The sequence below is a fragment of the Cryptomeria japonica genome, chromosome 11 (genome assembly GCF_030272615.1).
Source record: "Cryptomeria japonica chromosome 11, Sugi_1.0, whole genome shotgun sequence".
Classification (NCBI taxonomy): Eukaryota; Viridiplantae; Streptophyta; class Pinopsida; order Cupressales; family Cupressaceae; genus Cryptomeria; species Cryptomeria japonica.
The window spans coordinates 560,297,073-560,324,994 of NC_081415.1; the positions used below are offsets into that span (position 1 = coordinate 560,297,073).

Here is a 27,922-nt window from a genome sequence, read left to right on the forward strand (position 1 = left end):
GGGACATTACATATTTATCTTAGTAGCTACAAATTTCACAAACTCTAATAGCAGTCCAACAATCCAGTGATGCTCTGATACCATATAAGTAATATCTGAAAACCCAGAATTGAATAAAATGACATAAGAATACAAAAACAAAGTATTTTCTATTAATTGTGCAAACAACATAATACTGATACAAATAAGGAATGGGGAGACAGAGTCCTATTCAAATACAAACACTGACTAACTATAATTTCTCAAACTCCTACAACTATCTACTACTCTTTACAACACGTATACAAGTATGTTGTAATCATCTGATGTGCTGTGTGTTATTCAACAGAAAACCCTAAATGCTAACTACAAATGCCTAAATATTCGGCTAGATTTCTTGCATATATGACAATTCCTTAGACTGGATCAATCTTCTCATCACCTCCATTTCTCTCCAACTGATTCCTTTCCTTTATATCTCTCAATGTGAGGGAGAGGTCACACCTCTTCATCATGTGTTCTTTTCGGCAAGAGACACACCCTTTCACCATTAGCACCCTTTGAAAGAGTCCAACTCTCCATTATTTCTGCCCTTTCAAAGGGACACAACCTTTCACAATCAGTTTTGCACTTCTTATTTAAATCAGATCTGTAATTCTGATTCCCAAATTATCCCCCCTTCAAACGAGTTCTCTTCTCCCTTTTATACCTCATATTTGGGGGAGTCACAACTTATCATCTCGTGCCTTTTGACCATTCATTAACTTTAATCAACTTTTAATTATATTTAATCGTATTCATTTGTATTTTAATTTAATTTTTATTTTATTATTTTTTTTTGTATCTTAATCTTATTATTAAATTATATTTCAAAGTGGGGACATTACATATCACTCCAACATAGAGTGCCATGTTCAAAAGACTTTTCATACCTGAGCTAGAATAAAGGATGATGATGTTAAGCCTCTGAATGCAATCATTGACATACATCATAAGCATCGTAGTCAACACCTTACAAGCAATCTTGAAAGAAATTGAGACAGAGCAACTATTCCATTCACAAACATGGGTGCATAGGCAACTGTTAGGCTTCATGATTGACGATGGTAGCATGAAGAACATCATTTTCACAGCAACCATCAAGCAACCAAATTTTCCATCCATTCCTCATTCACAGTACTACAAATTGCGATGGGTCAACACTTGTAACAACCAAGGTACAGACTTTACTCTCTGATGCTGCTTTTGTACTATATTATCATTTTTAGGAGATAGTTTGTGATGTAGTGCCAATGGAGGTCTGTAATGTACTCCTTGGTTATCCATTCATGCATAGTCACTTTTATATGTATAACAGAGAGTCTTGCAACATGGTTGTATCCATGTTTTGCAAACTTGGACTCAACTTAGACTTGACAATTTAATTTTGTTTGACATGGCAAAAACACAACAAAACTTGACAACTTAAAAAAAATACTTAAATTCTTTAAAAACCCACAAATTTGATGCAAAATATAGTTACAAAATTTATCGAATGAATTTTTAGAACCTTGGGGAAATGTTTTCTATTAGATTTGAATACAAATAGAGTACAAAATTGCATCATCATGTGAATTCAACAACTAGTTGATACCTATTATGAAGTTATGATGATTGTGTTAAATTTTGGCGATCAGACTGTGTAGACAATACTTCAAACAAAATTGTTCAGCTGTCTATGCAGTTTGAAATCCTATGAAGAATATGTTTGATCAGCAAGGAGTGAATTCGATCTCCCAAGGAATAATATCACTGATAATGATATAATTTGATCCGAGATATATATGATGGCCAATCTACAATCTGTATGTGTCTTATGGGAGAAGAGACACCGATCTGCCAATAGATGATAATGTTCGATATTATAGACAGAGAGCACGAATTCCTTAAGGTGGATATGATCTGATATAAGATAAATCTAAATGCTTGTAGAAAGGACACGATCTGCTTTTTACTATTCTCACCTCAATCCACTATGAGAGAATGAGGCAACGTAATATACTCGATGCAACCAACACAACTTTGCAAGGAGACGACAATGAAACAACACGTCTTTCAAAAGGGTGGGCAAGAAGGATAATTCGGTTTGAATTAACCGATCAAATAATGATAATCATTATTTAGCCGAGGGTTGTTAAGGAAGTAAATTGGGCATTATAAATGTGAGGCAGGATAACAACTAGTCATAAAATTGCCAAGGTATATAGATATATATTAATACATTGCACACATATATAAATGGATTCCATAATCTAAATGTCTAAGGCTGATAGGCCAATTGGACATTTAGATTAGCTCTGTCAGCTTATAGAAGGATACCGACCAAAGCTATAATCATCAACACTCCCTCTTAGCTAGGGAGGAATTCTTCTATCCTTCAAATAAGTTATATCATCATAGTGTGAACGCAATAGCTTCATCTATTGTGTGAGAGAAAGATATCACCTCACTGTGATATCAGGAGTTATGGCATATCCATGAAAATCATGTCACATGATATCCACCATAAATCTTTTAATGTAATATCCACCATTATGGCTTGTCCACGGATATCACGTCTCATGATATCCACCATCATGGTATATCTAAAGATATTACTTCATGGCATGTCCACGGATTTCACGTCACATGAAACCCACCATGAGTATCTCTTTATGTAATATCCACCATTATGGCTTATCCATGGATATCACGTCTCATGATATCCACCATTATGGCATATCCATAGATATTGCTACTAGAGATATAAACCATTATGACATGTCCATAGATATCACGTCCCATGATATCCATCATAATGGTATGATCAATCAATATCGTAAGATCGTCACCTTACGATAATGATCAGTTGTACAAGTGTTCATTATTGAGAGATCGTCACCTCACAATAATGTTCATAGGGGCTCATCAAGCACTGAACCAATGTTGTCATGGAGTCACACACATGACACTAATCATGAACCATATCAGATTAATAAGAGTTTACACTTTTAACATCTTAGAGAATACATTAGTACTATTAAAACAGATCAATGTTGCTGATACTCAATCTCAGCTAGAGCTACATTTTCTACCATACCAAGCTTACCTCGAAAGTATGCAAACTTTATTCTAAAGAGAGGCTTGGTGAGAATGTCCATCTTCTGCTCATTAGTAATAATGTATCTTAGCTGAATAGCATACCTTTCCACTTGATCTCCACATGCCTTGACCTTTCATGCAATACAAGGTTGAAGTCTGCATCACTCTTGGTGTATTCCAAGCTTACCAAGTATTCATTTATCCAAAATTATTATGACCTAGGAGTTAGCATAAAGGCCTTCTAGTCTATATACATGGGACTCCATCCCATGAGTCACAGTCCTTTGACTGATCACTAGGGAAACCATATTGACATTGTCCACTCCCTCTGAATCAATATGATCAAGACCCTCGGATGTCAACCGAAGCACATCCTCTTAGCTGCTCCCTGTGTCATGAAAGCATATCCTGCCCACATGGTGCTAAGACTCCCTCTCAGCAATGGCTTCAAGTACTAGTATCAACCTCCTAGCCTTCTTGTCCAAGGTTGCCTTTGTTGGTTTGATAGACTCCCTCTGAATCTCCAAGTACTTGCATCAACCTTCTAACCTTCTCTTTGAAGAGGCTGATCACAATTTGTATGGGTTCTTCCTCAGGGTTCATCTCTAATATCTGTAATGTCCCCTCATAGGATTAGGGATGCTTTAGCCATAATTAATCAATTTCAAGATACTTATGACTCAAATTGAATATATTAGGAGACAACTCCACCTTAACATGCATCAAATCAATGATATTTCGCAGCTCAATCAATTAAATATTAATAAATAAATTATTAGTCTATCAAACATCCATAGTTCTTACTGTAAGTATCAAACCAATTGTAATGTCCCCTATTAGGAACATCTCCTTTCCCCACTTCTTAAACACAGATAGTCATAACAGAAAACATATTCTTCTTCCTCATATTAACTTAAGAGTTCTTTTGATTTATATTATAATATTTATTTGTCTGATCAAATCATTATATATATATATATATATATATATATATATATATATATATATATATTGATATATTGATATATATTATGTATTTATATACTATTATTATTATTACATTCGTCTGTAGAGCAGTTAATATCATAATAGTAGTTATTATACAATTATCAACATTTATTTATTTATTATAATTATTATATTATCATCAGTATTTATTTATTTATTATACTTTATTAATATTTTATTCATTAAATTTTGCATAAGAACATTATCGCACTTCATATATTAAGCATACGTATTAAGCATATCCTTGTGCATACTACCGAGAACAAAGATGTTACTGCCTGTAGCTTATAACAGTTGATCTCACTATTACAGCCTTCGGATTGGGTAATATTCCTTCCTGTTCGATCCCCCTTTCTATGATTTTTAAATATCATTTATATCTTTATGCCTTCATGTTGAAAGGCATCCCTTTCGAATGGTCATAGCCTTTAACAATTATTTTTACCTTTTCCTTAATCGCTCCCTTTCATATCTGCAGTTGCTGCTCATTAATAATGTTAATTAACATAATTTACTGCTTTCAAATTGCTGCTGTTAGCCTATTAATGATTACTTAATTGTTGCTTTAGATTACCAAACAGATCGCCACCTTCTACTAATTGGTTCATAGCTTCCTATTGTATTGTAATGAATCGCATTATTAAAAATATATGATGAAGTCACTATCTTAGGGAAATGATGAATCGTTGTATAGTGTTTGCTGCTTGATTTAGTTGTTTATAAAAACAAACTAATGGTAATCGCTGCCATACATTGATTCCTTTATTAATATATATTCGGTAAACACCTTCCCATGGTAATTAGTTTAAATGCTAACTTGGTATTCGTGAGTCGATTCTTGACGGCCTTTTGATGGGTAATCAAATGCAATATTTAGACACCAAATTAATTTAGTGGATTAATATTTAGAAGTAGCGATTAATGATTGTTTTATTAATAATATCATTAATATATTAATATGTAATATTCTTTTATAATATTCCGAACTAATTATAATATAATATAATTTTATTTGATCTGAATATTTCACAAATATTATTATTATTTAAATAAATATTAATAATAATAGTAAGAAATAAATAAATAATTAGTAATTCCAAATAATCGTTCATTGATAAATATATTAATTAATAATAGTAATTGTTTCATTTAGGTTACATTTAGGTTATATATCAAGGTGGGGACATGACAATATCTCAACGATATTACCCACTAAGAATGGAAGTTGTTATGTTAAATTGATTTTCTCCTGATTTTCCATTCCTCTTGATGAGCTTGCACTTGCTCCAACTAAATCCTTGGTGACAAAATTTCCATTGTGTCTCTTTGAACTCTAGGCCAATGAAATTCCTCAAAAGAATCAATGACTATGATATTAGGCACATGTAGTACCATTGTCTTTGGAGTGGGGCCCCTCAAACCAGCAGATGCTCACTGTGCCTGGTGACAACGAACACCATTGTATCATAGAGAGGCCACGCCAATAGTGAAGGTAACGACATAGGCTCTCATGCCTTTGGAATGGTCTCAGAATTTCTCTCCCATGTCAAAATGACTCACATGACTCCCTCCATCATTATCATTTTGATGCGGGCGTGGTACGCTATCTTGTTCTATAATTCCAACTTTGATTTCATTCATGAATTTCATCATATAACAATTCAATCCCACATTTCTTGAATACAAGTATTTTACTATTTTTCCAAACTCCAAAGAACAACTCACAAAACCCGGTTCATTATTGTTGATGTTGTTCATACTCAAGTTTGCCGGTTAGGCTTACTGCCGCATATGTGATCCAAAACTCCAACACACTATTCGCTCCAGTCAAGGTGTTGGTTGGCCTGCAAATCACTGGCTGGGTGCTATTTCCACTATTGGCCTGCCACTCACCAAATACTCGATCTGCAAACAGTGTGTGTGTCACACCTGGAAATCGAGCAAGTAAGGTGCAGTCAATTCGGCCTGCACACTGGGTTGTGCTAGTAATAACAGGCTGGTATCTCCTGTATGGGTCGGGCACTGCTGGTGGTGTGGTGCCAGACCCCATTCCTAATATGCACGGACAGAAAATACAGCTTCACTGCTGTAGGTGTGGTGTTGGACTCCAACTTCATCTGTATGGTAATCACCAGTCGTCAAATACTACGATTTGCTCTTGGCCAAACACTAATTGACTTCTATAGTTTCCAGTGCTAAGAATTAAGTTGTGATTACCAAAATAACCCTGTAATACTTCTAGCCACCCCTCTGTTAGCTGTAACCATCAATAACTCTCCAACTCGACCATTGCTAATAACCACGTTTTGACTGTTGTGTTCCCTGTGAAGGCTGCACTATGGTATTTTCAATTGGAACGGTTAGATAGAACATCAACACAATGCTGGGTATATATTTCTTACCAGAACATTCGTATTCTCTATTAAGCTACGACTTTGTCCTCCTTTTCTTTTGGTTACGTAAGAGTCACATCTCCTCAGATTTGAAATTGGTTTATTAAATAAACTTCTGACTATTAGTTAGTTTAGTCAAGTAATAAGGCCAACTAGACCTTTATTTGCCACGTGTTCTTAGTTAGAGATAGTAAAACTCTCCGCACAAGATAATATCTATCATTTTATACATCAGACTTCTTTGATTAAACCAATCATTCATTGATACGATTTCCTCAGAAGATACCTTGTCCAACTTAGCGAATATCTGATTTTATTTTTAAGAATTTGCTGGGCAACAGTCTTTGCACGGAATCATCTGAACATTCGATTGCTGCTATGTAAGTCAGAGAGTCTACACGATATCAATTTTCCTTTTAAGATCATAGATCACGAAGTTGCTGAATCCTATAACACCGTTTTGTTTCATGCTAATGACGATATATGAAATATTGGAGAGTATGGCTTCAGCATACTGTATCGTTATCTGCGATAGTGCTCTTTAGGATCTTCCTTTAAGCTGTAAGGCTATTTCCAAAGGAACCCGCTCTGATACCATGTTAAATTTTGGTGATCAGACTGTGTAGATAATATTTCAAACAAAATTGTTCAGCTGTGTATGCAGTTCGAAATCCTATGAAGAATATGTTTGATCAGCAAGGAGTGAATTCGATCTCCCAAGGAATAATATCACTGATAATGATATAATTTGATCTGAGATATATATGATGGCCAATCTGCAATCTGTATGTGTCTTATGGGAGAAGAGACACCGATTTGCCAATAGATGATAATGTTCGATATTATAGATAGAGAGCACGGATTCCTTAAGGTGGATACGATCTGATATAAGATAAATCTAAATGCTTGTAGAAAGGACACAATCTGCTTTCTACTATTCTCACCTCAATCCACTATGAGAGAATGAGGCAACGTAATATACTCGATGCAACCAACACAACTTTACAAGGAGAAGGCAATGAAACAACACGTCTTGATAATTCGGTTTGAATTAACCGATTAAATAATGATAATCATTATTTAGCCGTGGGTTGTTAAGGAAGTAAATCGGGCATTATAAATGTGAGGTGGGATAACAACTAGTCATAAAACCGCCAAGGTATATAGATTTATATTAATACATTGTACATATATATAAATGGATTCCACAATCTAAATGTCTAAGGCTGATAGGCCAATTGGACATTTAGATTAGCTCTGTCAGCTTATAAAAGGATACCGACCAAAGCTATAATCATCAACAGATTGTTTTTAAAAATCATCATTGTAAATTGCATATCTAGGCAAGTTACAAGTTACAAGGTTTCGCAATGTCCTCTTCCCCATTCTAGTGAAAAATTAGGGAGAGGGTGCAGCCCTACTCTTATGCCTTGCACTCAGGTCCAGCTCCTCACTTGGCCTAAAAGGTACCCTAGCAATTCCACCCTAGTACTAGATGGTAGTGATTCCTCTTTTCCCTTATGTTGGACATCATCTACAATGATGTCCTCCAATCCAAACTTTCTTTTTTCTACTACACCTACACCCTCAATTGCTTTCCTCTTGAAATCAGCAATATCACCCATATGAAGATGGAAGCCTCCTCATCCTATGTACTCTAGTCACTAGAGGGATCAATATTATCCAAGTCTATAGACTATGTGCAAATGTGTCCACCTTTTTTGATATTGCATTACATAAAAACTAAGTCATTAAAGCATTGTTGAGTCAATTTATTGTGCTTCTTCATGTGAATGGATTAAAATAAGCTCGAGTTGTGCTCACATCTAGAAGTAGTACAAGGTTGAGACAAATTTTAGAAAGTTATCTTTTGAAGTTTTTGGGTATTTCCACCTCATTCTTCTCACCAAGGACTTGCAAATAAGATTTTCGAAAGTTTGAAGTAATACTTATAATCATTATTTGTAACTTGTAAGGTATAAATAAAAAATCAAATTTTTGTTATCTTCTATTTGGGTGCATCTCCCTCAAATAGCTAGCATTAAAGAAAAAGGCCTTAGCTTGCATGTAATTCTATGACTCTAAAATAATTAAGTCTTTCAACTCAATAATGAGTATCATCCTCTCAATGTATGTTCAAAAGCTCTCCATAACCTCTCCATTAAAATCTATGAAGCTATTGGAGAAGAGAATCTTCGTCTTGAGAAAGTAGCTCATTTCATGAATAGGTTGGTGTGGTTGATTGTTCCACCTTTGATCAACAATCCCCCAAATGAGATCAAATTTATCTCTATCCCCCCAATAATAGTTTTGGATGGTCTCTTTGACCCTACGTATGCCCTCATAAATTATCCCATTAGGTTTTGATCTCCATGCACCAAGCACCAAACTGTTACTAATGGCTCCAATATCTATAAGTACAAACAAATTAAAGTTAGAAACTTACCATTGAAGGAAGAGATCCCATCTCTCATGCCTAGCTAAAAAGGGCATGACCATGAGATCCCCTCCTTCGTCAGGCCATGAGATCCCCTTCGGGCTGTTAGGAGACTTATGGGATAATAGAGCTACCCGCCCTCCTTCACTCTTCCCATATTAGCTAGCTTTCTGAAGGCCTCCTGCCCGACGTATAAAGAGTGCCCCTCTCAAGCAAGATTCTATATGGAGCGAGTGCACTCCGGGACAAATGGGTACATACATGACCCCGGGAAAACAGCATGGCATGATGGCTGCGGATTGATTTCTTTCCTACTCTAGCGGTAACTAGCTGGGAAAGGGTAACTAGCTCAGTAAATGATTTATAAAATTGAAAATACAGGATCCAATTGATATAAGTTTGAAGCTATTTTGATGATCTTTTTAGTTCTCTTCACTAAGGCATTATCAAAACCATCTTTGTTGTCTTCTATCCATCATCTTTCTTTGAATATGTTGAGTTTAGCCATACTGGATTCACAAACATCTACTACAATGGTGTTAGCAAACTAGTAATATGTCTCTTTCCCTTTTTGTAATCTCTCATCAAGCTGAAAGCGTAAGGGTGATTATAGATACATATTGTGATGTATTTGGTATCGTCTAAACCCATCTCACCCAATCAATTTTGCCTATGTCCACCAAAAGAAGGTCAAGGCAATGGATTGTGCAAGGGGTCCAAAATAGTGATAGATGCATTTCTTGAAGCAATCTTCTAGCTGCCACGTATGCCATTATATTGTCAATGACAACTTGTACTACATTCTTTATTCCCACCTCTATGACAACCTCCTCCAACATTAGGCTCAAAGTTGATGCAATTTTTATTTTGTTAGACACATTAATTGACTTCAAGAAAACCAAATTAATATATGAAGCCGCCAAAAATTGATAACGGTGCAATTGCTTCCATCTGTTCCACCCATCGAAAAGAATAATGCATTTGAACTTACACCACTACCACTTTTGTTCTTCCATAATTGACTTTGCATTTGCTACAACATCTTGGAGCAATTTTCCACTAAAGTCTTTTGGGAAGGATGCCTTGTATCCTTTCCCTCCAAATGTCAATGCCATTGCTGAATTCTCTTAGTATGGGCTATTTGCCATGTTGATGAGAATGCTGTAAAACGAACAAAATTGCACATGCCTTATTTGCTTCTCCACTCACCTCTTTCATCATGTATCTTGCAATGAAGGTTGTGCTTTAAAGATGTTTCTAGGTACAAAAAACTCTATAATTGGGATCTAATTTAACTAGATAAGGCGGATATGCCTCATATGCATGGATCATGACTAGAGCCCACAATGTCTGCCATGTCTACCTTTGTTTCTATTGGCATGGAAGGATTAATGGCTACTCTGATTGCTTATATCCTTGCCCTCTCTAGTTTTTTCTTATCCAACAATGCAAGGATTGCCTATATCTCTTGTTTTGCCTCTTTTGTGACCTATTCAAATAGCTTGTTGTCATGGCAAGGAATGCATCCAATATAGTACTTTATACAATTGATGCCTCCATTAAGCTTCTTGTGCAAAAGAGGCAAATCATCCTTTCTGATATTGATTCCATTGTGGCATATTTCCAAGCAAGGTTACGATTTCCACTAGCTAATGTAGCGTCTAATGTGGAGTTCAATTCAATTGTATGCTAACCCTTTAAAATACAGAAAAACAACAATTTGAATATGAAAGATATAATAAAATTCATATAAATTACATTTCAAACTGTTAATTTTAGGATCAGACTGTACCAAAAATAGCAATAACAGAAAGCAAAAACACTGTGCACAAGGAACACCAAGAATACCCTGGGAAAACCTCCCTCTTGGAGGTGAAAAACCCAGCTATAGATCTCAGATCTTATTATGCAATAATCAGAAGTATCTTACAATATGGCTTCAACACTTGAAGCAATCAGAACCAGCAAACTATGCACAATAGGATAACACCTTCAACTAAGGATAAATGATAAACTTATCTCTAAGCATAGGGTATCTGTTGTTAAGGAGGTTTGCTGCCCCAGAGATAGTGTTTGCTGCTCTAGGATGAAGATCGCTGTCATCAATGATAGTTCGGAGCCTTCAAATGAAGCTCGCTGTCCACAAGATGAAGTTCGCTACCCTTGAGAATAGTTCGTTATCTCTAGAATGAAGATCGCTGTCATCAATGATAGTTCGGAGCCTTCAAATGAAGCTCGCTGTCCAGAAGATGAAGTTCGCTACCCTTGAGAATAGTTCGCTGTCTCAGAGAAACAATTTGCTGAATGAAGGAGATAATTTTCTGATTGAAGACAATTCGCAGAGTGTGTGTTGATACAATGACTAAGCCTTTGTATATATATGTGACTCAGCCTACCAATTCACTCTAGGTCGGCCCTTTCAACTTGGCACCAAAACATAGGGTTAAGATTACAAGATACATAAGATAGGGTCTGCCCTATCCACAAGTTACAAGTTACATTCAATATAGGACCACAAGTTACATCGCCCAATTAGGGTCAGACCAAATTACAAGTTACATTTATAGGGCCTGTCCTATCCACAAGTTACATTACGTATAGGTCTTGCCCAATATTCATAGCAAGACATAATTACAAGTCGTGTATTTGGGCCCAGCCTTAAGTAACAATTTAGTGTCACCACGTTACAAGTTACAATTAATTTTCTCCACGCTACATGATTGGGTCCAGCACAAAATTCGATTTACATAATAGATAATACATGTGTATTTTAGTTGTCATTGACAACATTAAAATACAATAGATAGGTATCCGAGCTAGCTACTATTTCAACACAAACATGATATGGTAATTGGATAGCAATGCCATTAATTAATTTAACCAAAATATAAATTTTTACCCTAAAGCATAAAACCCTTTGTAAAAAAAGAGCCAATGATTTCATTCACAAAAATAGCACAAATCACCAATAAAATTTACGTAAACAAAATTAATTTCATTTAAAGTTGTAAATCATGTTTACAAACCTAATAATATGTGAAAAATAATTTCATGCTTGGAAAAAAGGAAAAAAAAACGAACTTGGAAACCCAAATTCATTAGATCTGGTCTTCAAATTTGCTATAAACTCACTCCAATTTGCTCAAGAATGCTCAAATGTAGTGTCTTTTGTCTGAAAATCCTATGTTTGACCTTGTTGAAATGAGTTAACACTTTACAAGTCAAACCGAGCTTCAAAGAAACTATGAAGATTGATGTAAAAAGTTTTAGTAAAATTTTATGGTTAGTCTAGGTTAGAGTGGTTGGCTTGGTATTACTATTCAGTGGACTCTTTGCAAAGACATTGCCAAGCTTATTGCTGAACCCTATTCAATTCTAACTCTTCATCTTTCCAAGCTGTTTCCAAGTCTGATTTTTGCATCTATCAAAACGTCTTCCACAGCAATGGCCAATTGAAAAACCAGAATGAAAGTCGGGCCTTTACAGTCATCTTTTATTTCATCAGAAGAAAAGTCTTAAAGTTCAATTGAAATGTGAGATGATAAAATATAGACCAATGTATTCAAAGTTTGTGGAACTGGTAGAACTTTTTCATGTGGTAATAAAAACTGGTTAAAGCTGAATGCTTGAAAAAATCACCCAACAAAGTGTCTGCACTTGTGGTTGCTTTTAATACCTGTCGTGCAATAAAATTCTGGGTCATTAATGCTACCAATGGAAAACATAGTTTAATTTAACAGTTCAGGTGAACCATGCACAAGAACTGACTTACTAGTGACCTTAAGTTTCCATTCTTGACTATTCAATCAAATCATATCTGATTCTCTAATTTTTTCCTTTTGCAACTGAAAATGAGAGTTTGATTCAATATGGTGTGCAAATGGGGATAATCAAGCCCCAGTTAAGATACCACTCGTATTAAATTTATTTTGAGAATAAGTCTCCTTTTCAAAGTTTAATGTCAAGTCTTGATATTGACAACATCATATCTTTTTGAAGTTTAATGTTAAGTGTTGATAATAACAATGTCATATCTTTTTGGAGGTTAATTTTTAAGCATTTGTTATGCTTGGCCCATAATCATCTCATCAAACTGCTGTGAAACTAAGATGGGTTTTATTATACCAAAACCATCATACTTTATGTAATTTGAAGCAATACATAGAAAACATGTAATGAGACTGTTTATCACAAGGTGTCCATGGTTCTTTTTTTTTCCAATTATTGTAACCTTTAGAATGAAATGCCTGCAATTTCCCAAACACTGACTTATACACTAGGATCTAATTTGCCAAAGGAATTGGTTAGGGATGATATATATATACTTCAATTTCATCAACAATTATGTCAATAATCTAGTCAGAGGAGGCCTCCATAGGCTGTTTAATTAATTTTGTTTAATGAATATCATTTTTTATTTTCAATTAGGCATTATTTAGCCAGTGACATCCTTTATTGCTTAGTTACCTCATTGTGTATTATGCACATATTTGGATTACAAGGAAAATGAACTTTAACAGGATTTTGGAAGTTCAAAGTTTCTAATGAGTGGATATTTGCAGTCATCTCGCAAAACAGGTTCACTAGACAATATCAAACAAAATGTGTGCAGTCTGCAAAATATGCAGTAAACAGCACTTCAGATAACCAAGTAGAGTCTGAGGAAGAGAGTGATGAAGAAGTTTGTGAATTGGTCAATGGCATTGAGCTTCTTTTAGGAGAAGAAGAAGATGACAGCTTCAATGCTTATCTCTTAAAGGCTGTAAAAAACAATAATGGGGCAGCAGTGCTTTTGTTAAGCGATGTATTTGGGTTTGAAGATTCTGGGACAAGAGACTTTGCTTACCGTCTGTCATGCAATGGCTACAAGTATGTTTCTATAAACTGCAAGAATCTAGCATTCCCCTTTTTCCCCCTTCACAGCATAGATGAATAAAATATTTCTCTAGTTTTTGGAAGAACTTTCATTGATCAAGAAGCAGTTGTCTTGAATACTGTTCTACTAGCTACAGGTCTGTGAAGTTTCATTCACCCTGAAGCTGATAAAAGGTTTCATAGCTTTGGTCAGTGATAATGGAAAAGGATTTTATTTTATTCAAGAAGATTCTATATGTTGAGTAAAGTTGTTTTCTGTAAAGGTTTATTTCCAAATCCAGACTGAGTAGATTCTGTCTAATCAAAGCTTCAAAATTAATATTGGCCTTAGGAAGGTCAATAATTCAACTAAGCAAAGTTTCTTGCTGGACCTTATTTTGCTACTAGAGTAAACACACTTTCTATAGCATATATTGTTCCATGTTTTTATACAAAACATGTCATATTCCAAGGAAGCTTCAGTGCATCTTTAGGTTTCCACCATTTTTTAGTTTTAAAATTTACAAGATACTGAAGTTAATGTTCTTTGCAAGCAAATGAACCCTGAAATTTTCCCTAATTATGTCCCTTAACTGAAAATGCAGATTAAACGAAAAGTTTCACAGTAGAAATTTAACTGAAGCACTCATAGCTGCTTCTTTCATAAATATTTATATCAATAGACCTTAGTATTTCCATCAGAAGCAAAAATTGTTAGGCAATATGTGGGTATAGTAGACAGTTACGTGCTCCAAAAGAATCAAACATATACAGAAGCAGAAATATGCTGGACCTGATTCTGTACAGTCTATTGATTTTTAGGAGTCAAGAATCTAGAGATATATTCAATCATGTGATGATGTATAAGTGATCCATAATTTCTACCAAAAATAGTAAATTAAGGAATAAAGCAAATAAATTACAGTATTAATTGGGAGGAATTAAAGAGCTGTCCACAAAAAAATGATTTGCTAAAATGAAAAAAAAACTCGAACACAAGAAATTTACACTAGGAAAACTCTTTTAAGGGGCGAAAAACCTAGTTGGTAGAGGCAATTTCTCTTCTACTAGAGAATATTGATCAAATGGACAAGTATGGTAGTAAATTACTATCCCTATCAAGCCCTTCTACTTCAACTTTTTACTTCTAAGAGATACAATCTTTAATTTCCTCCTTTTTGATCTAACAAATGATTAAAAATTGAAAAGCATACAATATTTGTGTCTATAAATAGGTGCTTCTTGCCTCAGGAAATGAAAAGACAAAATGTGACTTTTCATCTCCTCGTGGAAATGAAGATCCAAATTGTGATTTTTCATCTCCTTTCGATGGAAAAGACAAAGTGGGACATTCCTCTCCTCTTTGGAAGACACGGAATAGGAAAAAACAAAGCGGGGCATTTCTCTTGGATGCTTGTTTCATATTCTATTTTCTGGAAATAACTTTTGCATATGGACTTGAGACAAGGTGCCATTTTTTTTTTGAAATTGCAAAACATATTGAGAGAGCATGAATACCTAAAACTATTCAACATTTGGTCCCACCAAAGTTAGGCTTTTTGTCCTAAACCTTGCTGAACTGTTTTCCTTTTTGGATGAGCTATACTCCTAGATCGAATATGGGAGATATGAGTCATTTCCAAACATCTTAACAATGCAGCACATTTGTTTATTGAGTATGTTGCTAGTGACTGCTAGTGTCTTGAGTAAACTTGCTTTTCTAGGAATGAGAACAATATGGAGCTCTCTTTGAGATGGCTTTGTCTAAAGTGAGTTGATCATAGTAGGGTACATTTTCTAACAAGTCTCTTCTGACATGATGCCTTGGAAGAGAGAAAGTAATGGGTATATGGGCAAAAAGTCTCCATAATTTTGTAATTAATGTTTATTTTTTATGTACCGTAGGGATGTGTTTGTAGAGTTTTTTACATGTCCTCTAAAATAGAGATAGAATGTCTCATTGTTGTCATTAACTTTTGGGCCATAACAGGTGGCCTTCCTTGGGACACCCCTATAGAGCGGGAATGTACCTTGACAAATTTCCTTTTGGAGGGACCAAAGGATGTTAAGGCATCCCTCAATCATCCCGAGGATTTCAAGGCTTTCATAGTACCAATTATTTTGTTTTTTAAATATTGGAATAAGCTTATAATTATAGCTCATGTAGATCACCAGATCACAAAATTAATGAAGCGTATCCAAACCTTTCAAAGAACTTACCCACACAAGTGTAGAAATTTGTACAACAAACTCACATATTATTACACCATGATGCACATAAATGGAAATTTCAAAACTATATTACACATATGGGATTCTTCATTGGTTTTGTACATTTCAATAAATTGACTTTATAAAGCCTCTGATTTTTTCCATACAATTGTTTGACTTCCCTACTGTTGTAACGTTTTCACACATTGCCCCATTGCAAATGGGGACCCCCACTTTTTCGCCTTTTAGGGTAGGTGTTTTGCTTAGGTTGCCTTGGTTTAGTGGTAGTTTCCTAGTTTATGAGAGGATGTCGGTCAAAATGTTGAAAGGATGTTAAAATTGCTAATATGATCCTAAGTTTGAGGTTGCAAGAAGTTTTAAATTTGAGTGTAAATAACTCTAAATGAGTCTAGGTCAGTGATATTTTTGTGCCTAAGCGTCAAAAGGTCCTTTAGGAGTTGTTTTCCCGCTCCTAGTAGGTAAATTAAGTCAAACTTGCACTTTATCCCAATGGAATCCTAATTTTCTTGCTCAGAATCTAGTTAAATGGTGAATATCCTGATTTGTAAAGATGAAATTTGACATGTCCAGATGTTTTTGAGTGTGAAAATCATCAAATTCCAGATGGAAAACATTAAATTGAGGTCTACAAGCTAGTTATCCTAATGGAAGACGTTTTTCCCTAAGCTTTTTGGACAAATTTCCGATGACCCATGATTTTCCCCACTCAAATTCCCGATGAGGGGCGTTTTCCCCAAGTATCTTGATTTTTATCTTGATGGACCATGTTTTTCCACTAGGAGGCCCAAAATTTGTCGAAGTGTTGGAAATTTTCTTGATGAAAGTCGAATTTCCCCAAGAATGAAGTATGAAGTTTTATGCGGATGAAATGATTATCCTGATGGGGGGTCATTTTTCCCCAAGTCAGTTCATGAGCAAATTTAATTGAAATAAGTGCAGATATTTGTCCGGATGAAGATCGAATTTTCCCTAAAGGGAATTTAATGACGAAAATGTGTGGATTGGGCATCCAGATGGCCCACATTTTTCCCCAAGGTGGATTTTTCGCCCAAGGTTGATGAAATGAAGTGAATTTATGCATCCTGATGGGGGTCGATTTTCCCTAAGTGCCAGTTGTGATGAGTTACGAGGAATTTTAATGAGGATTTTTATCCAAACATGGGGCGCTTTTCCCCAGCTGGCCCAAACTTGAGAAATGAAGATGAATATGATAATTGTTTTTGCCTTAACAACAATTATTTAATGCCTGGAATCTATTATTTAATGACAAATTAATTATCCCAACGCAAATTACTTTTCCCTAGGCAAGTATAAAGGCAAGGTTTTATCCCACATTGCTTGTGTGATGAAGTTTCAAGGCAAAAACATGAATAAGTATATCCAGCCAGCATTAAAATAATAATATAAGTGGCTGATGTGACAGTTAAGTGGCTGATTGGAGGCAAGTTGAAGGTTCCAGCTGGGCGATTTTTGCCCAAGTGTCATTTAGACACCATTGTTGAGGAGGATTTCGAGAATTGTTGAGAGATGCTGATCACCATTGGAGACTTGGGGCGAATTTTGATGCTTAGCGCCACCATTGCTTGGGCCAGGATTTTTTTTGTGTGGCTGATTGCCTCACATATTGGGAGCGATCTGTGCATATTTCATTGGGCGCCATGGCTGGAAACGACTGCAATTTCACTTAAGTGTTGGCTGTCCACCATTGATTAAGGATTTAGACATCATTCCTTGGACACCATTGCTGACCATTGCATTTCCAGATCTGAATATCACTTCCAGCCATCACTAGACTTGGGCAATTCTATGTGGACACCATTTTTGGGCTCAAATGTGAAGACACCATTGCTGGTGCAAGTCTGAAGCATCATCTTCAGAACTATTCTCAGACTGAAGTATCATTTCCAGCCACTTATTTGTGCCCAGGCGTGGCCATTTTTGAACTTGGAAAAGTAAAACAATTCAAATGCAAGCATGTGACATGGCTGTGACCACTTCCAGCCACTGATTTTCATCATTTTCTAAGTATTTTCAGACTTTTAGAAGGTGTATTCAGACTTTAACATCAGAAAATCAGACTTCAATACACCATTTTCTAAGTATTTTCAAACATTGGAGGGCGTATTCAGACTCAGTCCTCAGAAAATCAGACTTGGTTATAACTTTGACATCTGAAATTTGTCATTTTCTAAGTGTATTCAGACCTCCATGTTAATTTTGTAACGTTGGTTGTACTATTTCATGCTTCCGATATATATATATATATATATATATATATATATATATATATATATATATATATATATATATATATATATATATATATATATATTAATTTGATTATATATACTAATATGTTAACGTTAACTACTGATAAATAAAACCAAAGTTAACTTATCGCGTTTGACCAACAATTACACCGTTCATGGTACCGGGTGGTAAAGTGATTCTCAAACAAGTCGCACTCCTTCCGATCGGGTAAGTAAACGGTGACTAGTTTATATACCGTGGTGAGAGGTACGTAGGGAAGAGATGTGTCTTCCCACGTGGGAAGACGTATCTCTTCACTACATAACCCCTCATCCACTTATATAGCATGCTTACATTGAGGAGGATGCACACACTGAAATTGATAAGTGTGGTGCATCTTTAAAACACGCTATAGCAGATAAAATACAACTTTCAGATCATATCTCCATCTCTTCTATTTTGATCACAGAATTTTGAAAGAACTTAACATGATATCAGAGCGAAGTTAAGGAAGATCATATTAAAATTCTGTAACGATCTCATAAACTTTCACCAGGCTCTTGCTAAGATCATATTCCCATAATCCTAATGGCAACTGGAGTTAGGTTTGAAGATAGATTAGATGGAGCATCAAATTTTGTATCTTGGAAATTCAGGATCATGCTTGTTTTGAAAGAAAATAAAATTTACTCCCATGTCAAAAGTGAAATTCCTGAACCCTCTGATGATACAGAGAAAATTCAGTGGAGCAAGGACAGTGAGAAGGCCCTTGAGATAATTGTGGATTCAGTAAGAGACCACATTGTACCAATCATTTCTAAATATGAGACGGCCTTTCAGATGTTCAAAGCACTAGCTGACATTTATGAAATCAATAACACTAGCAGGGTTCTCATCCTAAAGAATCAACTACACCATATAAAGATGAATAAAGGAGAAACAGTTACATCCTATTTCTTGAGGATCACTGAGCTTAGGGATCAACTATCCACTATTGGACATCTAGTAGACAACAAAGAACTTGCTATGATGGCCCTAAATGGACTTCCTACCTCATGGGAATCGTTCATTCAAGGAGTCAGTGCTCGATCTAAATTTCCTAAGTTTGATAGATTGAAAACCAATTGCATTCAAGAGGAATCTCAGCTTGTCACAAGAGGAATAAAACAAAACAATGGTAATGAAGACATTCAAGTTCTAAACTCTAATTCCCACAAGAAAGGAAAGAAGAAGAACTTTAAGAGAAAGAGGGACAACAACTCAAATGGGAAGAGGTCTTCAAAGAAGAAGAGAGACATTTCTGAAGTACAATGTTTTAAATGTGACCAATATGGGCACTATGCAATGAAGTGTCCAGACAGAATCAAACAACAAGCTTCAATGGCAGAAATTAAGAAAGGGAGTAATTCCGAGAAACTAGTCTTCTACTCAGCCCTCTCTAGTCAAGTCACCTCCAGTTTGAACACATGGGTGATTGACAACGGAGCATCTCGACACATCACTGGATTTCGTGAGCACCTAGATACACTTGTGGAAAGTTCAAATGAAGAAGTGACAATTGGTGATGACTCAAATTATCCAGTTATGGGTTTAGAGAAAACTTGTCTCAGTTTCTGCACTTGAAGAGAAGGGTTACAGATTAACCTTTATGGAAGGAAAGGTACTTGCTTGGCCAAAGAACTCCACCATCAAGAAAGCCCACACCATTGGAGTAAGACAAGGGAGCCTCTACGGACTTTGCACCACTCCACCTCTAGCCTTGATTCATGAGACTCCAGATTCGAATGAACTTTGGCACAGAAGATTAGGGCACTTTCATTTCCATGCCCTACCTAAGATAGAGAAGATGATGATCGGCTTACCCAAGCTAAGTCAAAAATTTGAAGGAGCCTACAAAGGGTGTGCCTTGGGAAAGAATACTAAAGGGTCTTTTAATTCTAGCAACAGTAAATCCAAAAATGTATTAGAATTAGTTCATTCTGATTTATGTGGACCCATGTCTTTACCCTCATTAGGGGGATTTTTATATTATGTAATATTTGTAGATGATTATTCTAGGAAGACCTGGATATATTTTCTGAGGTACAAAGAGTCTGAAGAAATCCTTTCTAAATTTAAGGAATTCAAAGCTCTTGCAGAAAATATGAGAGGTAAGAAAATCATAATTGAATAGACAATGGGGAGGAATACACTTCTGATATGTTTAAAGTAAATGTTGGGATTAAGAGGGAGTTAACTGTACCTTATAACCCACAACAAAATGGGGTAGCTGAAAGAAAGAATAGGACTATACTAGAAGTTGCTAGGGCTATGTTGTTTGACCAAAATATAGAAACCTCATTTTGGGCTGAAGCATTGTTGACGTGTATTTTATACACAATCATACACAGAATAAAATACCGACAGGCATCTTATCCTCTCTTGAGAAAATAGTCTCTAACTGCTGAAGATCTGCGAAAAGGATCAGTTAGATGGACTCCAAGGTTCTTTTAGTGGGGTCTCCACGTGTGGACAAGCTTTTTTAGTGGTATGATGTGATTTGCTGTTTCCTCCAAGGCGTCTTACGGATTCCAAAGGCTCGAAGATTTTACTAATCTAAAAGGAACTTTCAAAAAATAGCAAAAGGATAGGGTTTAAGGAAGTCTAATCTAGCCTAACCCTATGAACAACTTAGCATGAATGAGATTTGGCAAGACTCAACCAACTTCAATTTTGCCATAAGATAACAACTCAATTGAAATTAGTGTGATCTTCTAAGGTAATAATGGTGTTCAATGCATCAAAGACCAAGGACACTACTATGAAGGTACATATCCTAGATACGAAAATGCTTGAAGGTTAAGGACTCAAAGTGTTTTCCAGTCGACCACGCAAGGCGTTCCTACAATCAGCAAGAAGCTAGTGGTTTGGATTGCGAATCCCACCAAATATCAAATCTCACACTTAGTCTTTCAAATTAACAAACTACTTTGATTGAGCGTGATTCAAGTACATCCAACAACCATGAAGATAACTTAAGAAATTTGCAACAAAACACCATAACTTCAATATTTTATTGATTTCCAAGTCATCATATACAACAATTGCTTGAATTTCTCTCTTCAAGACTCAATCTTGCTACAAAATAAAAATTGCTTCTAACTCTAATCTCTCTATTACATCAACTATTATCTCTTACACTATTCACTATTACCAAATGAAATGAAAAATGGGGGTATAAATAGCATCCCCAGTTACAACGAAAGGTCCAGATTGAAAATAAATCAATGGACAAGATCATGACACCTAAACCCTAATTAGGGTTTGTTACAAATGACCTCCTTTTTACTGAACAATATTAAATACATAGCCAAATATTAAATTTGGCACAAAAATCTAGGAGGTATCAACCAATGAGAAATAGGATGTCATGTCATCTGTAACAACCTTTCATCTAGAATCTTATTCCCTTTCCAATTCTCTTTCTTAGCATATGCAATGAATTTTGTCACGATTCCTTCGATTTCTGTGCTTGGAATCTCGGGAAGATTCTTGATACTCTCTTCTAAGTGGATAACCTGATCAAATGCATCTAGAAGAGCTGTGTCCCAAGTAGGTTCAAGTTCCTTTGTTCTATCAATCAGGAGCATGGTGGCATACATCTGATCATACTGCTCATCTGTAACATCTGCGTCCTTGCGAAAGATGATTGTGATTCTATCCTCAAATTCTTGTAAATCCACATCTGTCTCGACCTCGATCCTTCTGCCAAGAATGGTACGAAGTACCTCAAATACTCTGTCCTGGATCGGATTGATCACCTCCTCAACTTGACCACATCTATCACTGATGTCCTCGAAGAGAACACTCTTTATATGGAGTAAGGTTGACCACTGAAACAAACTGTGAGAATCACCTTCTAAGATCCTCTCTTGTGCTAAAATTCTTCTGGATGTGTGTCTTATAACTTTCAAGACAGGGATGACAACGTCCTTGGTATGGGCAAACGCAACTACTGTTGCCATCAATCTGTGAATAATCTCAAGAACTTGGATAGCCTGATGGGTGATCTTCGACATCCTTGTAACAAACTCAATGGCCACCGTGTGAGATCTATCCATCCAACTACATGTACGCTGGACCAGGTTCCTGAATCTTTCTGCTTCATTGATCGATTGAAGGGGCAATGCCTGCAATGGTGATCTAACTGGATCCTGACGTCCCAAAGGTTCATTGATGTGACTGAAATATGTCCTCCATGCACCGACCTCTCTCTCAAGCTTTCTATTCTTTTCTACTTCTTCTCTAAGCTTGTCCTTCAATGCCTCAAATGTGTCGGTGGCATCATCTAAAGTCTGCTCTGCTGTGGATGGTCCTAACTCAATAGTCTGTATATGATAGTCTTCTGCTAGGATCTCACCCTCATATTTGTCTGCTGCCGGTGTAGCTATCTGCAGTTTTCTAGATCCAGTCTCATCTCGAATCATCTTGGACATCTTTGTAGCCTTCTTCTTCTCTGTTGTCATATGTGAACGTCCCACGAGGCTCTCTAAATCAATTGCACTGTCCTCGTCCTCAATTACGATCACCTTAGTCAATCTTTCCTTCAACCAATCTGGGATATTCGATCTTGTCTCTTGAACTTGAATTTCTTTATGTACTATTTCTTCTTGTCTGGGAGGAGATGTTACTTCATTATCATTATCTAAATCATAGTCTTGGAGAGATCCATCTGACGAAACATGCTGTGCCTGTCCTTCCTCCTGTCTGTCATTCTGTACCATCGATTCCATGGACTCTTCCCCTCGAACTGTTCTATCCTCTGGTCTGGAAGAAGTACCTGGTGTTTGATCTTTGTTGGCACCTTGCTTTTTCTTGGAAGACTCCTTCTTTTCTGATCTTTCTTTTCTCTTCGATCCTCTCGAATGGAGATTGCCCTCACTGGCACATCGAAGGTTACCTTCACCTGAATTCCTAGGATTAGGATGGCCTTCACTAACACTGGCTCCACCTTCGGCTGGTTTCTCTTCCAAGGTAAAAGACATAGCTATGCCCTGTTCTCTCAACTTCTGATGCTGAACGTCCACCCATCTGCGAGTACAAGACAAGACTGGTGCCATCAAATCATCTAAATCCACGGCCTCGGGCTCATTCCAATTCAAACTTATTGTTTTGCTTTCTCTATCATATGAAGATTGGATGTGCCTGCCGTTGTCCTGAGCTTGGTCGGCCACTCTGTAAATCTTACATTTCCTGATGAAATCCAAAGGCAATCTAGAATGTATCCTTCGTTTCACTTCGAGATCATCTAGGAGATTCATCATAAAATCTTCAATTTGGTGCTCATGTCTAAATCTTCTACCGACCGTCTCCTCTAAATGTCCATGGGGATCAAAACTATTCCTCCAAGCAAAAGATGAAAAAGGATACAAGGCTAACTCCTTCTCTGCGTCATCCATGGCTGAGACATTGGGACATACCTCAACTGAATTACCCAAAATAATAGGTACCTGAACTCCATTCTGATGTCTGTGTCTGAATGCCTTCACATATGCTGCCAACTGCCTTGTTACTTCAAGTAACACAATTCTGTCTGTCGGGTACCTCGGCAACATGTATGGAGGTAAAGGACATCCATGCACTCTAATGTAAGTGAACTTGGGAAACTGAATGAACCAAGCACCGTACCTCTTGATGAATTCCTGGGCATCCTGAGATAATCTGTTGTGAATCCCTCCTTGCAACGTCCTTGTGATGTTCATCGTGAAAGTATCATTGACTAACTTGTAGTTCTTCCCTGGTGGATGATGCAAGTAGGTATAGGATTCACAAACTCTGACCTCGTCGGGTCCTCTTCCAATCACTCCTCTGTGAGGTAGTCCTGCGTACTCAACGCTCCTAATTAAGGCATAGATGACGTATGAACTCATGTGGAAGGACTTAGTAGCCCTGAGTCTTCTCAACTGTACGTCTAAGCAATGGCTAATTATTCTAGCCCAATGTATCGTACCCTTTCCTTGAACAATCACCTGGATGAAGTAGAACATCCATTTCTCAAAATAGAAGGCATGAGGTGCTCCTGTAATTCTGTTGAGCATGGTAATCAAATCTCTGTACTCCTCTTGGAAATCAATCCTGTGTGGTGTGTTCGGTACTTTGCTCAGACGGGGACGACTCTTAAGTAGCCAGTTCTTGTTGATTATGCTTAGGCAAGCATCTGGATCATCATCGTACACTGATCTGGCTCCTTCAATGCTCTTGTATATCATGTCCCTGTGCTCTGGAAGATGGAAGGCCTCACTTATGGCTTCCTCTGAAAGGTACGCCAAAGTGTTTCCTTCGTTGGACACAATTGTCCTGGACTGTGGATTGTAATGACGGGCACACTCGATCATCAACTCGTGGCACTGAATGGCTGGAGGAAAACCGGCCGCCTTAATGATACCACTCTCTATTATTCTCCGGGCGACAGGTGATGGCTTGCCGATGTAAGGGACCTCCCGGAACTTCTTCGTGCTAAAGTTCCCCAAGTTTGTATCTCCAATGTTGCTCCACTTCGACACGATCTTGGTCTCCACTTCTTCGGTCTTCTGATCTTCTTTTATGAGAGCTGAGCGGCTGGTGGATGCTCCCGCCTTTGGGGTCGCCATACCTACACAACATTTCATTATAAGAAATAGATTTTGCAATAAATAACGTAAATAAGAGAGATAAATTTTAGGAAACCTCATGATAAGTCTCTAGAGTCATCATTTCCTAAAATACAACGATTGAGCCAAGAGATTCAAAATTCAAAATTTCAAAATTTGAAATATGACGATGAATGAATAAAGCAATAACAATAAATCGCCATACCTCGATAGAGAGCTAACTCTAGAATGCAAAAGACAAAATTCGCCTAGGCAAAATTGAGGTATAAAGTAATCTTCAATATGATCTCCTCAAAATTGACTTTGCCACCTCTGGAGAGAACGTGATCTTCAATTATCGCCTTTGACGTGGTCTCAAATGGATCTTCAAGTTCGCACAAATAAATCTCCAAGTTTCGCACCTTCGACGTGGTCTTAGATGGATCCCCAAGTTCGCCTTTGGTGTGGTCTTCAAATTCGCACCACCTTTTGATAACTAATCGCCACCCTTGGATGAATGAAACTCGCACCACCTTTGGTCTTCAACGCAACTCGCACTCCACACTTCAAGCACACTTCGCACCACCTTTGCTTTCTTCAATTCGCATGAAGGAAGGTAAAAATGATTATGTGAAAATGAACATTTCACACCCCTTATATATAGCGCGCTCATCCTTCACCCCTTAGGCCGACTTGATAAAAATAAAACCATTTTTTAAATGATTTGCAATAAAATAACAAGGCCGACTTGCCTAATTGAGCGCTCAAATCGATTTTTATATTAATTAAATAATTAATTATTAATGCCTTGCGTTTTTTTTTAAATGAAAATTTCGATTTTTAATAAAGGCAAAAAATAATTAATAAAAGATAACGCCATATTAAATGCTAAATAAATAAGATTTTCAAATTTTAAATCGATTTAGCATTTAAGGAAATTTGAATTGTTTAATTTGGCGCCGAAAATATGAAAATAAAGGGATGTACCTCATCGCTCTGGTCCCTTGGAGAGGGACAGGAGCGATTCACCATTTTTGTCATGATTCTTGCGTTTTCAACGTTCAACTCCTTCATTTCCACGTTCCAAATCGATCATCTGGTTGGGTTCTTCGAATTAGATTGCCTTGCCTGTGCGCATGAGTGTCTTTAGATGTATCATCGCCCTTGTCCCTTGGAGAGGGACAGGAGCGATCCTAAGGTTTTTTGCTTGAAATTCTCCATTTTGATACGATCCTTTCCTTGTATCATCTTCCAAATGCCATTTAAAACCTTGTGCGTCCTTGTCTTAACGTGATTTTCAAAGAATATCATGTGTTTTGCCTAACATCGCCCTTGTCCCTTGGAGAGGGACAGGAGCGATCTCCATGTCTTCACGTTCATCTTGTATCTTTGACCTTCGAACTTCCATTGCTAGGCGAATAACATCATTGCTAGTCCATTCCACGCACGTCCCACTTGCTTTTGCAAGGTACCTTCGATGTTATAAGGATCATCGCCCTTGTCCCTTGGAGAGGGACAGGAGCGATCCATGTCTTTTCCCCGTTTTGAGCTCAAGTTGGTAACAATTGACCATGGTTCATCGTTTATCGTCTTCGAAATAATGTCTTTTTACCTCGTCCATCCTCGCCTTGACTTGACTTTGAAGGAGTATGAGTGTTTTTGCAATAATCGCCTTGGTCCTTGTCCAAAGGACAGGAGCGATATAGACTCCTTAGCTTGATTAATAACATTTGGACGTTAAAAACCCTTGAATATCACCTTAAAAAGATGTCTTGAACCTCGTGTGACCTTGAAAAAACTTTGACTCAACGTAATTTTGCATGAATTGATCAATACACTCAATATCGCTCTAGTCCCTCCCTGAGGGACAGGAGCGAAATTCATCATTGTGAGCTTGTTCTTGTTTATTTCAACTTACAATTATCTTCAATGCGTGTAATGACGTCCTTTCGATCCTCTTGGTAGCTTAACACTTGCTTGTCTCTTGAAATCTATGCCTTAATGGAAATATCGCTCTGGTCCCTTCCCATGGGACAGGAGCGATCCTGGGTCTTAGAGTGCAAATCCCTTCAATGCGACGACCTTGATGCTTGTGTTCGATTGAAAATGCCTTGAAACGTCCCTCGCCACCTTGTCTTGACTTGTGTCGACCTTGAACTTTGGAGGAACGACCTTGAACTTGCGTAGGAAGTATCATCACCATTGTATCGCCCTGGTCCCTTGGAGAGGGACAGGAGCGATCCTCCCCTTGTGGCCTTCATCTCACTTTGCCAGGTTCCAAGTTTATATTCAACGGACTCGTCCTTCTTCACTCTATTCGTTCATGCCTTGACATCGTTTGTAACTTTGCAAAAAAGGCAATTATATCAAAAATCGCTCTGGTCCCTTCCTGAGGGACAGGAGCGAACTAGGCATTTAACACCGTTATGGACGTCCCAAAAATCTTCAATTTATATTCAACGCATTTATCTCATGTTTTCCCTTGTTTTTGAACGTAAACTTGCCTTGACCTTTGTCTGGATTTTGCATAATGAAGGAAATCGCTCTGGTCCCTGGGAGAGGGACGAGAGCCACAAGGTACCTTGCCCTGGTCCCTTGGAGAGGGACAGGAGCGATTTGGTCAATATAGGCCATTCTCCTTCGTTTTTGCATATCAAATTATATTCATTTGGCAAAGCATCCTCCCTTGGACGTCCTCAAATCATTAAGTTTTCGAAATCTTGCAAGGACAAGGCGAAATTTGAATTGTAGCTCCGGTCCTTCACTGAGGGACAGGAGCGATTTTCCCCCTGGAGGCATTTCTGTGCTCACGAAAATCTTCAATTTATATTCAATGGAAAGATCTTGCCGTTCTCCATCACGTCCAACTTGAAATTTGCCTGGACTCTGCAAGGACGATGAGATATTTGAAAATGAGCTCCCGTCCTTCACTGAGGGACAGGAGCGATTTTGCTCCTACAGGCCGAAATAACAAGATTTTTCACATTTCAACACTTCACGAGGCGAAAACAAATCAATCCCAATGCCCAGGATCAAAATTC

At 37.1% G+C, this 27,922-nt stretch overlaps 1 protein-coding gene across 1 annotated transcript in view; it reads left to right on the forward strand.

Moving 5' to 3' along the window:
* LOC131034626 (uncharacterized) overlaps nt 1-27,922 on the forward strand; it is an 86,178-nt gene that overhangs the window by 40,864 nt on the left and 17,392 nt on the right. Inside the window, exon 2 of the mRNA XM_057966172.2 lies at nt 13,500-13,806. Coding sequence (XP_057822155.1) covers nt 13,500-13,806 — 307 coding nt within the window. The remainder of the gene's footprint in view (nt 1-13,499; nt 13,807-27,922) is intronic.